Source organism: Oncorhynchus kisutch, linkage group LG1, assembly GCF_002021735.2.
Source record: "Oncorhynchus kisutch isolate 150728-3 linkage group LG1, Okis_V2, whole genome shotgun sequence".
NCBI classification, from domain to species: domain Eukaryota; kingdom Metazoa; phylum Chordata; class Actinopteri; order Salmoniformes; family Salmonidae; genus Oncorhynchus; species Oncorhynchus kisutch.
This window is the reverse complement of record NC_034174.2, coordinates 53,718,653-53,744,396: the sequence shown is the minus strand read 5'-3', so window position 1 is coordinate 53,744,396 and position 25,744 is coordinate 53,718,653. Positions and strand designations below refer to the sequence as shown.

Sequence of the window (25,744 nt, the reverse complement as noted above, 5' to 3'; positions counted from 1 at the left end):
GTAGTTCTGCCAAATAACATATGTTTTTTTAAAGGGTAATGTATGACCCACTCATAGTTTCCTGATAAAAAATAGACACAATTAAAACAAGTCCTTACAGTATCTTAATCCTCCTTAAGGAACCCTCTCTGCACTGGGTATTACAGTATTACTATTGGGTCATGATATTTACTTGCATATAAAGCTCATGCCTAGTGTCAGTGATGCACAGCCAGAAACCTGTTATTTATTCAACAAATTAGGCAGCCAAAGGCAGAGCCTGGAGGTGCGGAAAGGCAGTGGTTGTTTGCGTGTTAAATTAGCTTGAATTTTGTTACCGTTCCCGAGAACACTATTTATCAGCTGGCTAAGTTGGATAGAGAACAGCCTTTCAGAAGTGAGCATAATTGCCTAAATATTTCTTACACCTGGAGTACTAGCTAAACATTTGATATCTGCACTTTGACCATGATTCTGTCTGCTCTGCCTTCAGTACATGCAATTACTTTATGGCCTCTAAGAAATGTGTAAGGCCAATGACTGTATTTATTTTCCCTCAATAGTTTTTGGAATAGCTGGTTGCAATGTTTCCACTTGTGCTAACTTTGTAGGGTATTCTAGATAGTCATTTTCTAGATAGTCATCATTCGACTTTATTTTCCTCTCTGTACTAGTCATGCAGGTTTACCATGGCATAACAAAACATGCAGTGCCATCCTGTATGGTGTCTACACAGTCCTACACAGTGGACACTTCATTTGCTCGAAATATCCCCTTTAAGCCTATCAACACACACACACCATATTTCCACTTTCAGCCCAGGAACTCTGTCATCCCAGCATCTGTCAGCTCAGTATGGCCCACGCAACCTCATTAGGGGCTTTTCATTAAGTGTGTATATGGCATGCCTATCACCCATGCCTTGTCAGCGTGTGAGTTTTGTGACTCAAGTTTGGTGGCACCGCAGTGAAAATTTGAGGAGCTGGCAACATGGCATATTTGTTTGTGTTTAAAGGCAAGATAAATCAGGCAAAGAAAATGGCTGAGATGTAAATAAAGGACTTAGGGTTCTGTCCCAAATGGTACCCCCTGTATTGCACTACATTTGACCAGCCCCCATGGACAAAAGTAGTTCACAATGTAGAGTGTCAAGAATAGAGTGTGATTTGAGACGCAACTTTAGGTGACAGAGGATAAGCAGCTTTAGCTCGAGAGCAAAGTTCATGCCAGTTGTGTGACACAGGCGCAGATTGTGGCAAATTGCTTTTCTGCTATTTATTTGTGGGTGTTTATGTATGTCCTTTAGGTCACTATGAAGGGACTCGTTCAACTGTATGGCTTTCTGAATACAGTACGGGGTCGAAGAAACACATTGGTGACACGTAGGCTACATAAAACTGTCGTCGCTTACCGTATTAGAATCTCTATTAGCTGTTCCTTATGCGGCAGCTACTCTTCCTGGGATTCACTGTAGGTTCCTTCTGAATTTACATATTTGAAGGCTCATCTTGGATCGCCCAGGATTGAGAGAGAGAGAGAGATAGATCACTATCCTCTGCCATGCCTTGATTGCTTTACTGTTGATGATATCTGGAAATGGCCCATCTACAGTTGCTAGCCCCAATTCTGACTTGTGCTCTGATATCTGTTTCACTGATTTCTGCTCTCGTAAATGCCTGGGTTTTCAGCATGTTAACACAAGAAGCTTATTACCTAAAATGCATCAATTGAAAGTGTCGGTTCACAGCTCCAATCCAGATGTGTTGGTCATTACTGAGACGTGGTTAAGAAAGAGTGTTTTGAATACTGATCTTAATCTTTCTGGTTATAACCTTTATCGGCAAGACATATCTTCCAAAGGTGGGGGAGTGGCAAACTTTACCAAGGATCACCTTCAGTGCTCGGTTGTCTCCACAAAGTCTGTCCCCAAACAATTTGATTTGCTGTTTTTAAGCAATAAACTTTCAAATAGCTCTTTGTTGACTGTTGCTGGGTGTTATATCGTCCTTCATCACAGCAGAGGCCTGTACCCTACCTGTCCTAAGCTCTCTCCTGGCCCCTTACACTTTCAAGTCTGAATTTGACCTGCTAGGTAACCTAAACTGGGACATGCTTAAACCACCTGACCAAGTTCTAAGGCAATGGGACTCCCTAAATCTTTCTCAGATTATTACCAATCCCACAAGGTATGACCCCAAACACCCAGAAAAGGCTACTCTCCTCAATATTATCCTAACAAATCCTGATAGGTATCAGTCTGGTGTATTCTGTAATGACCTAATTGATCACTGTTTTACAGCCTGTGTTCGTAATGGCTGCTCAGTGAAACGACCTGTCCTGGTTTGACATAGACGCTTGCTAAAAAACTTTGCAAGCCTTCCTTCATGACTTGGCCTTTGTAAATTGGTAAAGAATCAGCATGATCCCCTCTGTCGAAGACGCTTGGTCCTTCTTTTTTTGATATTTTCAGTGGTATTGTTAAAACACAACCCCATAAAGAAAATGAGTTTCAGCCCCTAGTTCGACCGTCAGCTTGCAGAGTTACTCCACCTCAAGAATTGCATTTGGCGAAAGGCTCGGTACACGCATACTCAGGCTGACTGGCTCTCATTCAGGCAAATTATAAATAAGTGCACTCAGGCTATCAGTAAGGCCAAAGTTATGTGGGTCGAACCTCAAGAAGTTCTGGAAAACGGTTAAAGACTTGGAGAATGAACCCTCCTCCTCACAGCTGCCCATGTCCCTTAAATTTGATGATGTGGTTGTTACTGGCAAGAAGCACATGGCTGAGCTTTTTCATCACCTCTTCTTTAAGTCAGGATTCCTATTTGTCTCAGCCATGCCTCCTTGCCCGTCCAACATTTCCTCATTTCCTACCTCCTCTAATGCAACTAGCCCTGATGCTCCTCCCTCTTTTTCCCCTGCCCCGCTACAAAGTATCTCCCTAAAGGCGGTCACTGAGTCTGAGGTGGTAAAGGAGCTCCTTAAACTTGACCCCCCAAAAATATCTGAGTCAGATGATTTAGACCCTTTCTTCTTTAAGGTTGCTGCCCCTATAAACGCCAAGCTTATCTCCTGTCTCTCCTCTCTGGGGAGGTTCCCATTGCTTAGAAGGCAGCCACAGTTCGTCTGTCACGCCCTGACCGTATATATGTCTCTATTATATGTCTCTATTTTGGTTTGGTCAGGGTGTGATTTGGGTGGGCATTCTATGTTCCTTGTTCTATGATTTGTATTTATGTGTGTTTGGCCTGGTGTGGTTCTCAATCAGAGGCAGCTGTCTATCGTTGTCTCTGATTGAGAACCATACTTAGGTAGCATTTTCCCACATGTATTGGTGGGTAGGTGTCCATGTATAGTTGCGTGTGAGCACTATGTTGGCTTCATGTTTTCGTTTGATGTTTATTGTTTTGTTGGCAACAGCTTAAAATAAAGAAGTATGTACGCTCCCCACTCTGCACCTTGGTCCACTGTTTCCACCTTAGACGATCGTGACATCGTCCTTTATTTAAAGGGGGGGGGGGGATCAAACTGATCCTCACTGTTATAGGACCATTTCTATTTTGCCCTATTTATCAAAAGTGTTGGAAAAAGTTGTCAATAATCAATTGACTGACTTTCTTGACGTTTATAGTATTCTCTCTGGTATGCAATCTGGTTTCCGCTCAGGTTATGGATGTGTCACTGCAACCTTAAAGGTCCTCAATGATGTCACCATTGCCCTTGATCCTAAGCAATGTTGTGCTGCTATTTTTATTGACTTGGCCAATGCTTTTGATGCGGAAGACCATTCCAATCTTTTGGGCCGGCTAAGGAGTATTGGTGTCTCTGAGGGGTCGTTGGCCTGGTTTGCTAACTACCTCTCTCAAAGAGTGCAGTGTATAAAGTCAGAACATCTGCTGTCTCAGCCACTGCCTGTCACCAAGGGTATACCCCAAGGCTCGTTCCTAGGCCCCATGCTCTTCTCAATTTACATCAACAATATAGTAGGAAGCTCTCTCATCCATTTATATGCAGATGATACCGTATTACACTCAGCTGGCCCCTCCCCGGAGTTTGTGTTAATCGCTCTACAACAAAGCCTTCTTAATGTCCAACAAGCTTTCTCTGCCCTTAACCTTGTTCTGAACACCTCCAAAACAAAGGTCATGTGGTTTGGTAAGAAGAATGCCCCTCTCCCCACAGTTGTAATTACTACCTCTGAGGGTTTAGAGCTTAAGGTAGTCACCTCATACAAGTACTTGGGAGTATGACTAGATGGTACACTGTCCTTCTCTTAGCACATATCAAAGCTGCAGGCTAAATTTATATCTAGACTTGGTTTCCTCTATCGTAATCTCTCCTCTTTCACCCCAGCTGCCAAACTAACCCTGATTCAGATGACCATCCTACCCATGCTAGATTACGGCAGGTAAGGATGCTCTCGATTGGCTAGATGTTCTTTCCCATTCGGCCATCAGATTTGCCAATGTTCCTTATAGGACACATCACTGTACTCTATTCTATTCTGTAAACTGGTCATCTCTGTATTTCCAAGATGGCGTAGCAGTCTGACGTGTGTTTTGTATTGTCCCGTGTAAATAGTCATCTTCTTTATTTTTTCTGTATATATTTTGTATATATTTTAATCACTCTTTCCATCTACGGACTGAATATACTTTCCTGAAACCTGCCTCACCCAATGTGGTACGGATCTTCTATTTTTATACTTTAGAACGGAACCCCATCAGAAGCTAGCCAGCTAACTAGCTACTAATTAGTAGGCAGTTAGCCACTCCTAGCGGTCTTCACCGTTAACTCGGACACCAGCCAGCTTCTGCTCCGTCAATACCTGCCAGTCTGCACAGCCCGATATCAACCCGGAGCATATCAGACTATCATTTCTCTACCACATGACCGGATTCCTACAGCAAGCTCTGGACCAGTACACCGTATCGCATCATCGCAGCTAGCTATCTACAACCTGAGTGGCTACTGCTGACCTAAGCCTCTGTCCCGAAGCAAGCACCAGTTAGTCTTGAGCTAGCCTCGAGCTAGGCCCATCTCCCGGCTAGCCGAAGAGGTCTACCAGCTAATTATTGGGCTACAATAGCTCTTTTGCAAATTGGCCTGGACCCTTTTTGCCGACACAGAGCCCCGCCGATCCAGCACTACTGCTTTGCCGACGTAATCGTCCGAGGAGGTTTCAACAGGCTTTTCCGTGGCGACGTTGCCGTAGACCCATCTGCTAGCCCCGGCCCGCTAGCTTTCTGAATTCCCGTATCTCCAGCTCGCCTATCGTAGTAGCGGCCACCAAACAGCTCCCTGACCCACCTTTTGCTGCTCATTGGGCCCTATGATCGCTCGGCTACACGTGCCTCTCCCTAATGTCAATATGCCTTGTCTACTGCTGTTTAGGTTAGTTATTATTGTTTTGTTTCACTGTAGAGACCCCAAACCCACCCTACATGCCTTGGATAGCTCTTTTGTCCTACCCCCCACACATGTGGAGACCTCACCTGGCTTAACTGGTGCATCCAGAGACACTACCTACCGCTCTCATCGTCACTCAATGCCTAGGTTTACCTCCACTGTACTCACATCCTACCATACCATTGCCTATACAATACACCCTGAAGCTATTCCACCACGCCCAGAAATCTGCTCTTTTTATTCTCTGTTCCCAACGTACTAGACGACCAGTTCTTATAGCCTTTAGCCGTACCCTTATCCTACTCCTCCCCTGTTCCCCTGATGATGTAGAGGTTAACCCAGGTCCTGTAGCCCCCAGCACCACACCTATTCCCAGGCCCCAGGCACTCTCATTTGTTGACTTCTGTAACCGTAAAAGCCTTGGTTTCATGCATCAGAAGCCTCCTCTCTAAGTTGATTTTATTTACTGCTTAAGCACACTCCGCCAACCCTGATGTCCTAGCCGTGTCTGAATCCTGGTTTAGGAAGGCCACCAAAAATTCTGAAATTTCCATCCCAAACTACAACATTTTCCGACAAGATAGAAGTGTCAAAGGGGGCTGTGTTGCAATCTACTGAGTTCTGTCATACTATCCAGGTCTGTGCCTAAACATTTCAAGCTTCTACTTTTGAAAATCCTCCTTTCCATAAATAAGTCTCTCAACGTTGCCACCAACCTCTCTGGGATATGTGAGATGCTAGCGTCCCACCTCGCCAACAGCCAGTGAAATTGCAGGGCACCAAAATTCAAAACAACAGAAATCCCATCATTAAAATTCCTCAAACATACAAGTATTTTACACCACTTTAAAAATAAACTTCTTTTAAATCCAGCCACAGTGTCTGATTTCAAATAGGCTTTAAGGCAAAAGCTCACCAAACGATTATGTTAGGTCAGCACCTAGTCACAGAAAACCATAAAGCCATTTTCCAGCCAAGGATAGCCCTCACAAAAGTCAGAAATTGCGATTAAATTAATCACTAACCTTTGATGATCTTCATCAGATGGCACTCACAATAAATGTGTGTTTTCTTTCAATAAAGTTAATCTTTATGTCCAAAAACCTCATTTGAAATTGGTGTGTTATGTTCAAAAATGCATTGTCTCAAACAAACATCCGGTGAAAGTGCAGAGCGCCACATCAAATTACAGAAATACTCATAATAAACATTGTAAAAGACTCAAAGTTTATGCATGGAATATAGATAAACTTCTCCTTAATGCAACCGCTGTGTCAGATTTCAAAAAGGCTTTACGGCGAAAGCACACCTTGCGATGTTAGGTCAGCACCTAGCCACAGAAAAACATACAGCCATTTTCCAAAGGAGAGGTGTCACAAAAGTCATAAATAGCATTATAAATATTCATATACCCTTGGTGATCTTCATCAGAATGCACTCCCAGGAATCCCAGTTCCACAATAAACGTTTGCTTTGCTCGATAAAGTCCATCATTTATGTTTAAATACCTCCAAGTCCAGGCGAAAGATCCGACAAAAAGTCCAAAAAGTTATATTACATTTCGTAGAAACATGTCAAACGATGTATAGAATCAATCTTTATGATGTTTTTATCATAAATCTTCAATGATCTTTCAACCGGAAAATTCCTTTGTCTTTATAAATGCAATGGAACCCAGCTAACTCTCACGGGCGCACGCAAGACTGAGCTCATGGAACTCTGCCAGACACCTGGTTGAAACAGCTCTCATTCTCTCCCCATTCACAGTAGAAGCCTCAAACAAGGTTCTAAAGACTGTTGACATCTAGTGGAAACCGTAGGAAGTGCAATATGACCCCATAGACACTGTATATTCAATAGGCGATGACTTGAAAAACTACAAGCCACAGATTTTCCACTTCCTGGTTGGATTTTTTCTCAGGTTTTTGCCTGCCATATGAGTTCAAACAGTTTTAGAAACTTCTATCCAAATCTACTAATTATATGTGATGTCATTTACAAAATAGCTCCCAACACTCTACTCAGCATATTGGATGTAGTCTATCACAGTGCCATCCGTTTTGTCACCAATGCCCCATATCCTGTCTAGGCCAAGCGTTCCGCTAGCCGAACCCCACCTCAACATTCCGCTGAAAAGGCAGCGTGCGAAATTCAAAAATATTCTTTATAAATATGTAACTTTCACACATTAACAAGTCCAATTCAGCAAATGAAAGATAAACATCTTGTTAATCTACCCATGGTGTCCGATTTAAAAAATGATTTACAGCGAAAGCACCACATATGATTATGTTAGGTCATAGTCAAGTCACAAAAACACACAGCCATTTTCCAGCCAAAGAGAGGAGTCACAAAAAGCAGAAATATAGATAAAATGAATCACTAACCTTTGATGATCTTCATCAGATGACACTCATAGGACATCATGTTACACAATACATGCATATTTATATCCATAGATCTCAGTTTACATTGGCGCGTTACGTGCAGTAATATTTTGATTCCAAAACATCTGGTGATTTTCCCAGAAATACTCATAATAAACATTGATAAAATATGCAAGTGTTATTCACAGAATTAAAGATAGACTGATCCTCTATGCAACCGCTGTGCCAGATTTTTAAAAACTTTTTGGAAAAAGCATAATCTGAGATCGGCGCTCAGTACCTGCTTATAAACAATTAGACAATTCTGCCATCTTGGAGTCAACATTAGTTAGAAAAAACACTATAAATATTCACTTACCTTTCTTTGATGATCTTCATCAGGAGGCACTCCCAGGAATCCCAGTTCAACAATAAATGAGTGATTTGTTCCATAAAGTTCCCTAAAGGCCATCATTTAGCCACCTGTTGTTCGCGTGTTCAGCCCAGTAATCCATCTTCAACATCTTCACTATTTCCTCCATGACAAAACTCAAAAAGTTCCATTACAGGTCGTAGAAACAAGTCAAAACATGCCTGCAATCAATCTTGTTTTTAACATATATCATCAATAAGGTTCCAACCGGAGAATTTCATTGTCTGAATAAAAGCCCTGGAACGAGAGGATACTCTCTCGGGAGCGCGCTTCATGAGACTGAGGCGCTCTGCCAGACCACTCACTAAAAGGGGTCTCATGAGCCCCTCCTTCAGAGTATAATCTTAAAACTAGGATCTAAAGATGGTGACATATAGTGGAAGCCCTGGGACGTGCATGCACATCCATAACTATCAGGGATTTAAATAGGCTCTGTTTTGAAATTCGACTTCTCACTTCCTGTTTGGATTTCTTCTCAGGTTTTTGCTTGCCGTATGAGTTCTGTTATACTCAGACATCATTCAAACAGTTTTAGAAACTTCAGAGTGATTTCTATCCAATACTAATAATAATATGCATATATTAGCATCTGGGACAGAGTAGGAGGCAGTTCAGTTTGGGCACGCAATTCATCAAAAAGTGAGATGTGCTGCCCCCTAACCTAACAGGATATACTACCCACCACTGCGACCTGTATGCTCTCGTTGGCTGGCCCTCGCTACATTTTCGATGCCAAACCCACTCCAGTTCATCTATAAGGCTTTGCTAGATAAAGCCCAACCTTATCTCAGCTCACTGGTCACCATATCAACACCCACCCGTAGCACGCGCTCCAGCAGATATATTTCACTGGTCATCCCCAAAGCCAACACCTCGTTTGGCCGCCTTTCCTTCCAGTTCTCTGCTGCCAATGACTGGAACAAATAGCAAAAATCACTGAAGCTATAGAAATATCTCCCTCGCTAACTTAAAGCATCAGCTGTCAGAGCAGCTTACCGATCACTGTACCTGTACACAGCCCATCTGTAAATAGCACACCCAACTACCTCATCCCCATATTGTTATTTATTTTACTTTTTGCTATTTTGCACCCCAGTATCTCTACTTGCACATCATCATCTGCACATCTATCACTCCAGTTTATCCTCTTTGGCCTATTTATTGCCTTACCTACCTAATCTTATTACATTTGCACACACTGTACATAGATTTTTCTATTGTGTTATTGACTATACGTTTGTTTATCCCATGTGTAACTCTGTGTTGTTGTTTTTGTCGCACGCACTTCTTCATCTTGGCCAGGTCGCAGTTGTAAATGAGAACTTGTTCTCAACTGGCCTACCTGGTTAAATAAAGGTGAAATAAAATAAAAAACATTTTCTAAATACCTGTCGCAAGTTCCACAGGTTGATGCTTATTTACAAAACCCTCTTAGGCCTCACTCCCCCCTATCTGAGATATCTACTTCAGTCCTCATCCTCCACATACAATACCCATTCTGACAGTCACATTCTGTTAAAGGTCCCCAAAGCACACACATCCCTGGGTCGCTCGTCTTTTCAGTTTGCTGCAGCTAGTGACTGGGACAAGCTGCAACAAACACTCAAACTGCATAGTTTTTTTCCCTCAATCTCTTCATTCAAAGACTCAATCATGGACACTCTTACTGACACTTCTGGCTGCTTTTTGTAATGTATTGTTGTCTCTATCTTCTTGCTCTTTGTGTTGTTGTCTGTGCCCAATAATGTTTGTACCCTGTGCTGTTGCCATGTTGTGTTGCTACCATGTTGTTGTCATCTTGTGTAGCTACCATGCTGTGTTGTCATGTGTTGCTGCCATGCTGTTGTTGTTGTCTTGGGTCTCTCTTTATGTAGTGTTGTGTTGTTTCCCTTGTCGTGATGTGTTTTTTGTCCTATATTTTTATTTAATTTATTTTTATTTTTAATCCCAGCCCCCGTCCCCACAGAAGGCCTTTTGCCTTTTGGTAGGCCGTCATTGTAAATAAGAATTTGTTCTTAACTGACTTGCCTAGTTAAATAAAGGTTAAATAAAAATAAATAAATACAATTTCTCTCATAGCTGAGATGTGCTGGATCACTTGCTTATTCAAAATGATTTAAGATCGTGAGAAGGCATCCAAAGCTTTTGTTGCAATTTCCGGTACCATCTTTTACTATAGGTAATGATGAGACGTGACAAGTTGAATCATTCAAACCGTTATACAGCCTCCTTGTTCTGTAATTCCTCCACATTCCACCCCCTCAACATCTGTGTCTTTCCATTTTTTAACATTTCCCCAAATCTGGCACATTCTCCTTGTCTGCCCTTTTCGGATTGACACGTTAAACAAGTCTCAGGCCTGTGTCGATCCCCCTCATCGACCCTGTGGCATTTTCCAGACTAGATGCAAATAGACAGTTATCATATAGTGCTGTGTGTGCAGGAAAAGGCGGGGCGGAGAAGCAAATACTGAGTAAGGCCCCGGGTAGAGGTGCCTGTCAACTCAACATAGCCTTCTCAAAGCCCAGCTAGTGGGTCAGTGTGACAGATCACCAGGGCTCAGTCCTCCCCTGGGACAGTACAAGTGAGATGAATAATGCGAGGTCCCTCTGAAACACACACACTGGCACATGTGTACACGTGTGCTCACATTGCCACATACACACACATGGGGGCTCATGCTCACAAAAACATGCTCAAATCCGCAATCACATCGACTCGCACAGACAGAAGCATGTGCATAGTCACACACATACAGATACACACGCACACATATTTATGCACACATACAGATCCCCCCCCCCACACACAAACACACACAGCATGCAAATAGACAATATGACAAGCAGACAGGCAGATTTGCAACAGTATTTTATGTGTTGCATCCGAGATTGACTGAATAATTTTTTAACTCACTAAAATGACAGTCAACCATTTTTTGCTGATTAACATGCACATATAACCTGAAAGACACATACACTGTCTTGATTTAACAACCCTCCACAATTTTCCAACAATTTTTCTCGGACAATGAGTCATTTTACAAGTATTCACTTAAATAATGTTTTATTTCATTCTAACCTACCCCCAATGATTGTGAACCCCTTTGCAACGATTTGAGGTTCATGTATCTTACCTTGACACGGCTGAACTTCAGTCTCCCCTCTTAAAGTCTCCCTGGTTGCCCAATGAAGTGGCAGATTACCTTCACAAATGGGAAAGCAAGACACATTCTCTGGACCTTTACCCTGTATCCTGGCCCCAGTGTATATATGCTAGTTTTGGAAAAATCGATCCCTCGTGCTTTCCAAGGGTGTTTCAGATGTAAAGGGTCAGATGGGGTACTGTTAGATAGAAATCTAATTAGGTGATTGTGCTTGAGGGAGCTGCTCATTAAACACTCGCTCTCATTCAATATGCTTTAATTGAATGAATAAAAAGGTTAATGTTGCCAAAGCAAAGTGATACACACAATTCTGAAAACAAGAGTGACAATAATAAAAAATAGTAGCTATAATACAAAAAAGTATAGAAAATATTATGTTTTTTTACACCAGCTTCAAACAGCTGAAACAACAATATTTTGGGTTATGGAAAATTCACTACATTACTAAATGTATGTGGACACCTGATCGTCAAACATCTCATTCCACACTTATGGGCATTAATATGGAGTTGGTCCCCCATTTGCTGCTATAACAGCCTCCACTCTTCTGGGAAGGCTTTTCACTAGATGCTGGGACTTGTTTCCATTCAGCCACAAGAGCAATAGTGAGGTTGGGCACTGGCGTTGGGAGATGAGGCCTGGCTCGCAATCGGCGTTCCAATGTATCCCAAAGGTGTTCAATGGGGTTGAGGTCAGGCTCTATGCGGGTCAGTCAAGTTCTTTCACACTGATTTCGATAAACCATTTCTGTATGCACCTCCCTTTGTGCACGGGGGCATTTTCATGCTGAAACAGGAACGGGCCTTCCCCAAACTGTTGACACCAAGTTGGAAACACAGTATGGTCTAGAATGTAATTGTATGCTGTTGTGTTAAGATTTCCCTTCACAAGAACTAAGGGGCCTAGCCCAAACCATAAAAAACATCCCTAGACCATTATTCCTCAACCACCAAACTTTACAGTTGGAACTATCCATTGGGGTAGGTAATGTTCTCCTGGCGTCCGCCAAACTCAGATTCGTCCATCGGATTGTCAAATGGTGAAACGTGATTCATCACTCCAGAGAATGCATTTCCACGGAACTTTACACCGCTCCAGCCGATGCTTGGCATTGCTCATGGTGATCTTAGGCTTGTGTGCGGCTATGGAAACCCATTTCATGAAGCTCCTGATGAACAGTTCTTGTGCTGACATTGCTTCTAGAGGCAGTTTGGAACTCGGCAGTGAGTGTTGCAACCGAGAACAGAATAATTTTTACGCGCTTCAGCACTCAGTGGTCCCATTCTGTGAGCTTGTGTGACCTACCACTTATGTCTGAGGCGTTGTTGCTCCTAGACGTTTCCACTTCACAATAACAGCACTTACTGTATAACAGCGAGGGCCAGCCTATGAGAGTGTACAGGTCGCAGTGGTGGGTAGTATATGGGGCTTTGGTGACAAAAAAGATGGCACTGGGATAGACGGCATCCAATTTGTTGAGTAGAGTGTTGGGGGCTATTTTGTAAATGACATCGCTGAAGTCAAGGATCGGTAGGATGGTCAGTTTTACAAGGGTATGTTTGGCAGCATGAGTGAAGGAGGCTTTGTTTGCGAAATAGGAAACTGATTCTAGATTTAATTTTGGATTGGAGATGCTTGATGTGAATCTGGAAGGAGAGTTTCCAGTCTAACCAGACACCCTAGGTATTTGTAGTTGTCCACATATTCTAAGTCAGAACCATGCAGAGTAGTGATGCTGGGAAGGCGGGCAGGTGTGGGCAGCGATCGGTTGAAGAGCATGCATTTAGTTTTACTTGCATTTAAGAGCAGTTGGAGGCCGCGGAAGGAGAGTTGTATGGCATTGAAGCTCGTCTGGAGGTTAGTTAACACAGTGTCCAAAGAAGGGCCAGAAGTATACAGAATGGTGTGTCGTCTGTGTAGAGGTGGATCAAAGAATCACCAGCAGCAAGGCTCAGGCCCTGAAGCAAGGATATGCATGTTATTGGTACCATTTGAAAGGAAACACTGAGGTTTATAGAAATGTGAAAGTAATGTAGTAGAATATAACACAATAGATCTGGTAAAAGATAATACAAAAACAAAATGAATTTGTAAAAAAGAAAAAGAAAATCATCTTTGAAATGCAAGAGGAAGGCCATAATGTATTATTCCAGCCCAGGTGGAATTTAGATATTGGCCAATAGATGGCAGCAGTGTATGTGCAATGTTTTAGACTGATCCAATGAACCGTTGTATTTCTGTTCAAAATGTTGTATCAAGACTGCCCAAATGTGCCTAATTTGTTTATTAATAAGTTTTCATGTTCAAAATGTGCACTCCCCTCAAGCAATAGCGCGGTATTATTTCACTGTAATAGCTACTGTAAATTGGACAGTACAGTTAGATTAATAAGAATTTAAGCTTTCTGCTAATATCAGATATGTCTATGTCCTGGGAAATGTTCTTGTTACTTACAACCTCATGCTAATCGCATTAGCCTACATTAGCTCAACCATCCCGTGGAAGGGACACCGATCCCAAAGATGTTTGTAAACAAGTTGTAACTTCTTGATTTATTCCCACAAGACTTATCTTATAGAGAAGTCCAGAAAAGGGAATCATGTCCTCACACGCGGCTCTCCAAATCTTTAGCTTTAATCATCTTTAAAAGTGTTACTGTTAGGAACAATTTGTCCGTGTGTGAACATCGAGAGATGCATGCATATGTGTGTGGATCCCCTTTACTCTCTGTGTGTGTGTGTGTGTGTGTGTGTGTGTGTGTGTGTGTGTGTGTGTGTGTGTGTGTGTGTGTGTGTGTGTGTGTGTGTGTGTGTGTGTGTGTGTGTGTAATAAATCCAGAACTGTACGAGCCTGTTGACAAGCGTATAATGAGAACTGAACGTTGGATTTTAGGAGGAATGCCTGATGTGTCCCCTTTTATTTCAATCCCCCCTTCCCCTCTATAAAGAGACCCATCTGTTGTTTTAGATAGTCACTTAATTGAATATCTGCAGCTAATTTGGTTAACCATAAAGTTCCCCATATTTCCTTCCATGTGCTACTCTACTCATCAGTCCGTGGCACACTGATTAAATGTGAAAACGTAATTTATCAACTAGCGCTTCAATGCTGGCTTCAATGAAATAGAATGAGGAGGTATGAATTTTCATTGCGGGGCTGTCTTGAGGTTAAGGGATGGCTGGGATAGGAATGGTGGCTCGTGTAAAGTCATCCTCGTGTCTTGATTTCCTTCCTCTCTGGCAGCTCATTCACTCTATCAGCGTGGTGGATAGGGACGAGCCGCAGTTGGGCCACCGCTACTACTTCACCCTGGCACCGGAGGCCACCAACAACCGCCACTTCACCCTGTGGGATGTCAAAGGTAAGAGGTCAAAAGTTATAGGTCAGAGGTCATACAGTTCTTACAGAGCGACTCTGAAGGTCATTTTGAGGGATGATACTGGACATCCCTGTGCAATGCCTCAGAGGATCTTTAAGCTGCCCGTGCGTGAGTGGAGCTGTTAGAGTATACTGTGTCATATGTGATATGAATGAGTCAAACTGTGTAGCATGAAAGGTTATTGAATATACTGTGAAATATGTGTAGCTGGAAAAGTATGTGTCATATGGGCATATGATGCAGTATATGGACATACTGTTCTGCTTAATTAATATAAGTGCCCCTACATTATGAAACACAATGTAAGGACATCCATTTTCTAGTGGCGACTTTGCAGTGGACCCAAACCTTTTTCTTTTTGTTGTTGTTTCAAAACGCTGACTCCATGGAGCCAAGCGGGATGACATGTTAGCAAGCAAATCCCTCTTTGGAAATGGGTACCTAAGTGGATGTGACGTGTGGCCTAATCAAGATTGATCTGACATGGTGAAAATGTCAGAGGAGCGAGCCAGGCAAATGTCAGAGGAGGCTGTGGCGTGGCCTGGTGTAGCGCAGTCACATGCCTGGGCAGGGGGGCCTGGGTACTGGGAAACACGGGCTCAGCGTCTCCATGAGTCGACTCACCCCTCCGCCCACATACACACACAGACTCATGCATGTACGCAGAGACACAGGCAAGCACACAAATGCACATGCATTGACACAGGCTATTTGAACTAATCACACACGTATATACACACAGACAAACCTATATGCTGGCATCACACACACACACACACACACACACACACACACACACACACACACACACACACACACACACACACACACACACACATACACACACACACACACACACACACACACACACACACACACACACACACACACACACACACATAAATACACACACACACACACACTATGTGCTCAGCAGTATGCATGCTCTCACACAGAGACACAGTGGCTCAGACCTTTTATCCTCCCACCTATTTTTTCCACTGTTCTTCAGTTTTCATGGACACATTTGTCAACCTGTCAGATTGGATCTGTCACTTTCTCTTTTCACCATCACGGCTTCACATTCCATTCTGTTTTCGTGCTTTGACACGTGAAGACAAACAGGCACTTATTTTCATTCCTCAAAACTTTTTTGTGATTATTTTTGGAAGTCTGCAAAGCTAATCTTCGCCACTGAAGGATCAAAGGTCTACAGTTGTCGCAAAAGCAAGACGTCTTGCTTTACTTATTGACTTTATAGTCGCGGTTTGGAAAATTTGTTATAAAGCGTGTGTGTTTTGTTTTGTCAGATCAGTTTTTGTTACTATTAATAAGTCATTTTGAATTTACTAATCTGATTCATGTAAATTAACAAGAAATTCAATTAAAAAAACGATTCCAATAAAACACGCATAATTAGCTTATACTTTCCCCTGTCGCCTCATAAAATATCTAAAAAATACACTGTTTAGAACGCACTTGTCAACGCACCTATTAGTGCAATGAAATGTCCCTTTATTTTCAATGGGTTTAAGATGGTATGGATACTTTCTGGTACTTACCTCAAGTAATTTAACACCATTGGTAATTTCTTAACGCTTTTGTCAATGAATCTCAAAGTGAAATGAATAATGACATTATTAGGGAACTACCATTTTAGCCATTTCAAGGTGATTATCAAAATGTCTTTTGGAAAGTTACAATTCAACGACGAGAGAGCCTAAGATTACTGCATCCCTCTTCTGTCCGTTCAGAAAGGCATACTTATGAAATAGGATGCAGAGTCAAAGTCAGAGGGTCAATGTCACAGACATTGTACTCAGCAAAGTTCCTGTACACAAACAGCCATGGTGATAGGAAGAGTGTACTGCCTGCCTGTGACAGAGAAGTGCTCTAGCTGCATCGATGACAGTGATATATGCCTCCAGTGATGAATTGTCTAGCGTCTTATATACAAATCCATCCACACTAGATATTCGGACTATATTTGTCAACGCCTGATGCTGTATGTATTGTATATGTCTCTCTGAGAGGCCGTGCACCAGTTAGGTTTTATTTCAAATTTGGCATCCTCCAATTTTCTCCCCTTGGTTACATTTGACTAAAAAGAATGTGTGATGAATAGACAGTTACAGTTCTTGGTTAGCTAACTAGCGAATTGTAGCCATATTATCATAGACATGACATCATTCAAAACACCTCAAAACAATGTGTGGTATTAAGAACAAGAGAAAACTAGATGAAACGAGCCACGTACGATTCCCCACATGGCAGCTTCTTGTCAAGTACCTATCTGCGCAGAGGCAAATCTATTTCTCAGGTAGCATCACATTTCTTTACAGAATTATCTTGTTCTCTGACTTGTCTGCCTGTGTGGGACTGTAAAATTGGAACACTATAATGGACATTGGCATATCGGCAACATGACTATGCAGGTTGGCAATTCAACCGCCACGTTATGAAGGTCTATGGCATAGGCCACTCTAGTATTATCTCATATACAGTATTATGTCTCTATGTTACAGATAACCCTGCAGGGATTTGATCCCAACGCTTGGGCTTCAACCGCCAACAGCAGATAGTTATGAAGGTATGACAGGCCACTGGTATAATATTGTATCTCTTTGTTCCAGACAATACTGCGGGAATCCGGACACAGCGTTCAGGCTTCAACCGCCACGAGCAGAACGTCTACCTCCTGCCTATCCTGGTAGTGGATAGCGGGCCTCCCGCCCTGAGCTCCACGGGCACCTTGACCATCCACGTGTGTGGCTGTGACCCGGAGGGCACCATCCAGTCCTGCAATGCCACCGCCTACGCCATTAGCACTTCACTCAGTCCCGGGGCCCTCATAGCCCTACTGGTTTGCATGCTCATACTCATTGGTAAGTATGGAACAAAGTGAAAATTTAACTGAGTTCCTTCAAATTTAGCTGCGCTTGATTGAGCCTGTCTGGCATAAAATAACCAACAGCATAGTCCTAAAAGTGCAACCCCGTCCATTTGGCACTGTAGGAAATAAAATGCTCCAAGTATTTGGAAAGGAAAAAAAAATGTTATTTGAATCTAGGTCTGCAATCATCTGTTTTAGCTCCAAAATAAGTGAGCACTTGGGTAAAGAAACTATTTAAAACAAACATCACGTTGACCTGTTAGTCTGCTTGTACGGTTTTTGGACAAAATAAATTGCATACTTGTTTAATATTTACTGAGTCACAAATTAATGAAACCGCCCTTCTGGTAGAATAAGTCAACTGTAAAGACACAATCTGGAGATAGGATCAAATTGAAGGATACAGATTTTTCGGTAAACATAGGATTAACTATGTTTACAACTGCCATTAATAAAGGAAAGACATCTGCTCTGCATGATCTGATGGGGGTCTATCAGGACACAGAACAATGTTTTTGTTTTAAAACAGGAGAGAAGTAGACAAATATATACAGTATAGGGAATACAGGTATAAGTACGTGGCATATATGAGTAAATGGGAATCATTCAAAACAATGTGAATAATACAGTATAGGGACTGTAAAACCAAAGTACAGTCTACATCTACAGATGTATCCTTCATTCATGAATGTCATGTATCTATGATTTGTTTTCTATTTTCTGTCACAATTTTCCATATTTGTGACATTGCAGTTGGGCAACTCTCAATCCCCTTTCATGAGCTTTTTTCCCCCCAAGTGGATAGTACATACAATAGTTGGACTTAGTTGGACAATAGTTGGATACAATAGTTGGGGAGGGGGAGCTGAATGGTGAGAGTGGGAGGCCTAGTAGAAAGAAGGTGGGAGGGGGGAGCTGCCCCAGCACTCGCATCTCCCTGGAACGATGCTCTTTAAATAGACAAGGCGTTCCAGACGTTCTCAGATACCAGCATTCACACACACACACACACACTCTCAGCAGGAGTGCTAGGCGAGAGAAGATTTTTTTGTCAATACTGGCAAAACGTTCCTATTTTGGCTGCGGTAGAAACGAAAGCAGTGCACGTCGTCGTCAGTTTATTTTTTTCTTACTTTGCTAATATGTGTTTCACATCTCGTTTGTTTTGAATGACTGATGAACAGGCTGGGGTTTCAACCCAAATGGCACCCTATTCCAGGGCCCAGAGTGCTCTGGTCAAGTAGTGCACTAGAGAATAGGGTGCCATTTGGGATTTACCTTGGGTCATCCAGTATCTCTGAATCAGGGAGGTAGTATTGTTTTTAGGGTAGTTTTGATGTAATTTCTTTATTAACTTAAGCGTAGTAAGCTTCAAAAGGAACCTATATTTTATTAATTGGGGTTTTTACATCACTGCCTGGTATGGCAACTGCTCAGCCTCTGACCGCAAGGCACTACAGAGGGTAGTGCAAACGGCCCAGTTCATCACTGGGGCCAAGCTTCCAGCCATCCAGGACCTCTATACCAGGCGGTGCCAGAGGAAGGCTCCAGCCACCCAAGTCATAGACTGTTCTCTCTGCTACTGCATGGAAAGCGGTACTGGAGCGCCAAGTCTAGGTCCAAGAGGCTTCTTAACAGCTTCTACCCCCAAGCCATAAGTCTCCTGAACATCTAATCAAATGTCTACCCAGACTATTTGCATTGCCCCCCCCCCCCCCCCTATTTTACATCGCTGCTACTCTCTGTTGTTATCATCTATGCATAGTCACTTTAATAACTCTACCTACATGTACATATTACCTCAATTACCTCGACTAACCAGTGCCCCCGCACATTGACTCTGTACCGGTACCCCCCTGTATATAGTCTCGCTATTGTTGTTTTACTGCTACTCCTTAATTACTTGTTACTTTTATTTTTTATTCTTATTCGTATTTATATATATATTTTTAAACTGCATTGTTGGTTAGGGGCTCGTAAGTAAGAATTTCACTGTAAGGTTTACACATGTTGTATTCGGTGCATGTGACGAATATAATTTGATTTGATTCGATTTCAAATGCCTTTTGGCCCTCAACCAAAACGTTAAGATGATGTACAAACCTGAATCAGGCAAGCTTAACTATAAAAAGCAGTGGTTAAAAAGTACTGTGTTTTGTGGTACTATAGCTGTACCACCTCAAAGGGCCATTTAAAGTCAGGAATTAAAACAGACCTTTTAATTTCAGTTTTCCCCAATGCATGTAAATGTTGAATTGGAATATCAGTGTACTTCCTAAATTAACTCAATTGAAATGCCACGTACCCTAAACCTGCTATCTCAGTAAAGTTCCTGTCTTCAAAAACTAGCTGTCCATAAAATTTCCCATTGTTGAAAGGAAAATTAGATATAAAATATGATGTGGCGTATGTTTGGTGAAGCAGGTGGTGAGTAGCCTAAGATGAAATTTGATATTTGTCATCATTAAACTCCCATTTACTGTTTGCAGTGTAATTCTGCCAATACCTTGGCTGATTTTCACCCATTTGAAAAGATCGCAGTTCAAGTAATGTCAGATACACACAAATGAATATTGACTGATTGATATTAATTGGTAGAAAATGGAAACAACACCTATATTAAGTGGCTAGTGCTCTAAGCAGCTCTAAGACCACTGAGGTATTGCCAATTATAGTGGAGGTCCTGGGCTGGGAGAGAGCTGAGCTGAACTGGGCTCAAGGGAATGAGAACGGACAGCGTGTGTTTAACAGCCACCTTGTGTGTTAATGGGCGATAGGGATTGGAGCAAAACGACTGACTTACCTGTGTGTCAGCCTTGACTTCCCAACGATCCACCCACAGAACACACACAATGAGCGCAAACACACACACACACACACACACCACACACACACACACACACACACACACACACACACACACACACACACACACACACACACACACACACACACACACACACACACACACACACACACAGCCTATATAACCACACAGAGAGCCTAGACACACACATAGAACTCACAAACAAAATGACTCCCACCAACTCACCTGTTGATCTGTACGTGTTTGTGAGTGTGGTTGGGGGGATAACCCAGCTCTCCGGAGGTACCCAAGCACTGTATTAGAGCACTGTATTAGATGGCATGATGAGCGAAATGAAAACACATTTCTCCCTAATTAGCAACAAACAAACAATCCCTCCATCAGTTAATTTAGTGGGTGACGTGATGAATCCATTTTGGCGCGGCGAGGAATCTGCGCACATCCGTACCAATTACACCCCATCTGCTGTGATGAACTCCTTGGCTCATGTGGCTTGGCGCAGCCCAAGGGTAAATTGCCCGTCTTGTCTGGACCGCTTATCGGAGCACTCTGTACACAGAGGAGCAGCCACATGTTGACAAGGCAGGTACAACATGTACGCAGGACATACCATAGGCTGTGCATTATGCCATGCATAACATGCAAAATGTGATGATGTGTTATGTTACCGTCACTGTAACACTGCAAATAACAGTAACATTGAAAGATTGAATTCATATCTCTTTAACAAGAATGAAGCAGCCAATGTATTCCCTCTGATTTTCCATTTCCACTAAGATAAAACATAATACTGTACAACACACTGTAGTATCCCCCTCGATCGTGTAGTGCTTACTATAGGATGTTGTAGTGTACTGTAGAATACTATACTACAAACTGTAGTATTCCATGATCATGTAGTATTTACTTTAGAACATTGTTGTATAATGTATAGAATACTATAGTACACACTGTACTAACTCTCAAACACGTAGTGCTTACTTTAGAAGTTTTAGATCGATTGGGACTCCTAGCTAGCTTTACTGCTACCTGCTAGCTTTGTCGATGTTGTTTTGATTTGAACGGGGTGTCCTTGGGGAGCTCATGCCAGGAATTTCCTCTAAGGTTCCCCCTCTATCATGTATTGCTTACTATAGAATTGTGTAGTATACTGTAGAATAATATACTCCACACTGTAGTATCCCTTGAGTGATTGATTTTATTTGACTATATAAAAACAAAATACAACCATAAATTTGGATACGATGAATTTAGAAATTTGTTGAGAATAACTAAAAACGTTTCATGTATTTTTATTGTGGTCCTAGTTCAAACATGTTACACATTTACAACTAACTCACATGAAAAAATACTATAGTATACTATGGTCTAAATACTGTATTATTACTATATTTATATACTATAGTATTTAATGTAGTGTTGTTGCAGACATGACTATAGCATACTATAATATTCACTGTAGATTTTTTGCAGACTGTACTGTAGTGATTTTGCTGGTATGACTGTAATCTCCCAAGTCTTTGCCAAAGACAAGCATACCCATAACATGATATAGCCACCACCATGCTTGAAAATATAAAGAGAGGTACCACAGTGATGTGTTGTGTTGGATTTGTCCCAAACATAACACTCTTTTTTCAGGTCATTTTTTTGACATTTTTTGTAGTTTCACTTCATTGCTTAGGTGTATTGATACTCCCATCCAACATTTTATTAATAATTTCATCATGCTCAAAGGGATATTCAATGAATACTTATTGACTCAAGACATTTCAGCTTTTTCTTTTAAATTAGTTTTTCAAACTTTCTAAAAACATAATTCCACTTTGACAATATGGGGTATTTATTGTAGGCCAGTGACACAAAACTATTTAAAATTCACGCTGTAATACAACAAAATGTGGAAAAAGTCAAGGGGTGTGAATACTTTCTGAATGCACTGTTAATGAAAGTCATTAGTGAGCTGACCCCCTGATGGCCATCATCACATGCTAGATTAGTCAATGTTCAACGATGGAGGTGATAGCATATCAACCTCATGACGCGTGGAACGGTAATGGCTTCAATCCCAATAATAATAGTAATGGTAATAGTACTGATATACATATTAATCGTCATATTACTCCAAAATAGTCATGATCTACATTGTTTGAATATTCATATCGTCATTATATTTTTATTTCCACATTTGATGAAGACTAGATTAGTGAAGATTGGTGTTGTTGTCATAGCGCTGACATTTAGTTTGGTAAGTGGTAGACAGGAAGTTTTAATTAATTAATCAATCGGAGCCCCTCCGGAATAACCATATGTCTGGAGAAGGGTGGCTACAGCTAAGTGGTAGTTTTCTAATCAGGCAGTAATTAAAATAAGTAAGCTTGGATTAAAGCCCTGATTGATTTATTGGGATGGATACAGCTTTTGTTTTTCCTCCGCCTCATTAGACTATTAAGTGATCCATCTCAGTTGTTTTCCTTTTTAATTCAGACTTAATTTTTTCTGTCATTAAACCCTCTGTTGGTGGACGCTAAAACAGTAGAGCTCTGCTCTAAATTTCTGTCTGGTTCTAATGCAGCATGTCTCACTTGAATAAGTATTGATGAACAGATCAGCCTCTATTAAGCATTTGAAAACATATTTCTGGGCGAGCAATTAGGAATTTTGCTTTGTGCACTGGTGGAGAATCAATGCCCATGCATTGGAAATGTTACCCTTCATCATTTAAGCTTCAATTTGCTGTCTTTTTTGGGGTGAAATCAAAATTGGAAAACCAGAGATGGAAAAGGAAAGGGCAAACTTTTTGCTAATAAATACAAAAAAGACTGTTGTAATTTCATTAGCCACCCACCATTTGCACAATCCAATATTCTTCATTCGTCTTGTGTTATTCCCCTTTGTGCTTGAGAGAATATTTACAAAAGGGCAGATGTTTTTGTTCATTCGTATAATTCATTAGTCTTCGCTTCATGACGTGAAATTACTCTCTACCAGCTACTCTCTGAGAGTTTCTCCAAATGTTCACTGGCAACTCCAGATAATAATCCAGAGCTTTGGCTCACAACTTCTGCACAGCACAGACACACCTCCTAGGCTCTGACTTCCCCACTGTCGATGCGGCTAATCCCTAAACCCCTTAATCCCTAATCCCATGCTCTTTCTCCACCTCTGCAGTCCTGGTGCTGCTAATCCTAACCCTGAAGCGTCACCGCAAGGGCCAGAGCATGTCGGAGGATGAGGAGGACATGCGCGACAATGTCATCAAGTACAACGACGAGGGTGGCGGCGAGCAGGACACGCAGGCCTACGACATGAGTACCCTGCGCAACCTCTTTGACTTTCCAGAGACCAAGGGTAGCTTGTCCGAGTCAGGCCCTGAGCTACGCACGCTGCCCCAGTGGATTCAGGGGCGGATGAGTGGTGACGGCGAGGCGGCCGACTTCTCCCTCTTCAAGGGCTACATCCGCAAGAAGGTGGAGCAGACAGATGGCGACCTGTCGGTGCCGCCCTACGACTCATTCCAGACGTACGCCTTTGAGGGAAACAGCTCGCCAGCCCTCTCTCTCAGCTCCATCCACACCCTGTCCACCACATCTGATCAGGATTTCTCCTACCTCAGCGACTGGGGGCCGCGCTTCAGGCAACTGGCGGGATACTATGCCCCGGGACATCCTGAGGAAGACGGCTCCTAGCGGTGTCCTCGGCCCAGACCCTTTCTCCTTTTCCATCCCCAGCACTGTATCAAGAGCCCAGTGTCAAAACTGTCCTAAAAAGCACTCCTCCAACTCCTTCAGAGCAACAGAACTGAATCCCAGTCAGTGTGAGTCGGAAAGCAATTTGGTCAACAACAAAAAATCTTATTTCGAAACTTCAAGTTTGACTTTTTTTCAAAGAGAAACATTGAGTTTTCACATGGTTTGAAAAGTCATGGTGAAAGGTGGGCTGATTAAATGAGGGATTAAAGGAGGTGTTATCCATTCACTATTCCCTTTACAGTAAAGAACAAATGAGTAAGACGTAATACAATATAAGTGGTGCACCACAGGTTACAATACAATTACATTTTACATTTGTTTCTGGGTATTTTCTGTCTGGAGTCAAAGACTGGTCCATTTTTGGCTTTGTGAGTGTGGAGGCTCTGAGGACATTCAGAGAAATGAACGTTATGAAACTCAGCAGGGGGTTAATATGTATGTGTGATAAATATGTATTTATTTATGAACAAATATTAATGTATTTATTCCTTTTGTATTTATGTATTTATTTTGTCCATAATCACCGCACCACTTGTAACAATGGACATCAATGAAGAATGATACAGAAATATTTATTATGGTGAAAAAAACCTGAGGAGAGAAGAGCTTCTGTATAAGCACGTAGCAGAGGACTTCACAAAGGTGATATTTGGGTCACAAACAACTGCAGTCTTGGAAATATTTGTATTTATTTTTCAGGAACACTTTTGTAAAATAGACAACACGACTGGAAGACGGAGCGCGACTAAAAAGAAAAGGGTCAGAGAACAAAGGATGAGTCGATTCAGTGCAAAGATTGGTTTTGGTTTGATATGCTTTCAATGTATTGTAAAGATTTCTAAGGTGTGATGAAGGATGCGGGACATTAGGTGTTAACTGGGTTTTTGCTTTTTCACCGCCATTAAAAAGGCAATAAGGCACAATCCGCACAAGTGATTCAAGACTATACTGTATGAAATGACTGTGTTTTTTTCATGGAGTTGGGTATTTGTTCATTCCAGAATTTGTATGTGTGTGTCCAACTTGTTTCCTATTCCAGAAGATTTGATTACTTTTATTTCACAGGGTGGATGAATATGTGGGGTGACAGGTACAGAAATAAGGGATGAGTAGATGGAATTCCTCCACCCAGTATCCAAAACCTATTTAATGTTGATCTTAAACTTGCAAATGTATGGAAAAGAAAATCAATAAAAAATGTAATGATTTGTTTTGTAAAAAGACTGATGGCTTTTTCTCCACATTGTAAAAACTGAGATCTTTATGATCTAATAGATTTATTACATCTTATCTTACCAAGTCAATGTTTGAGAGTCACTACAGTATTGCCAGGATACAGTTTTATCTTATCGTAGTTGATCCAATACAGTGAAACTACCCTCGTAATTACGGTATGATGACACTTGTTTACTGAAGACTTGTTTCTTTTCAGGGAGCAATAATCCTGCATCCAGGAAGTTAATTGTGTAGCTTGGTTCCACTACAGTACAGTCAGAATGTGTCGGTATAATTACTGCTGACGATGGCCAGATGCAGA

The 25,744-nt window shown here is 41.8% G+C and overlaps 1 protein-coding gene across 2 annotated transcripts in view; it reads left to right on the top strand.

Moving 5' to 3' along the window:
- LOC109891299 (cadherin-22) overlaps nt 1-25,415 on the top strand; it is a 121,940-nt gene extending 96,525 nt beyond the window's left edge. For both annotated transcript variants that reach the window (XM_020483733.2, XM_031827054.1), the window contains 3 exons: nt 14,600-14,717; nt 17,369-17,620; nt 23,627-25,415. In XM_020483733.2, the coding sequence (XP_020339322.1) occupies nt 14,600-14,717; nt 17,369-17,620; nt 23,627-24,144 (888 nt within the window). In that variant the 3' untranslated portion in view covers nt 24,145-25,415. The remainder of the gene's footprint in view (nt 1-14,599; nt 14,718-17,368; nt 17,621-23,626) is intronic.
- The last annotated feature ends 329 nt before the right edge of the window (nt 25,416-25,744 follow it).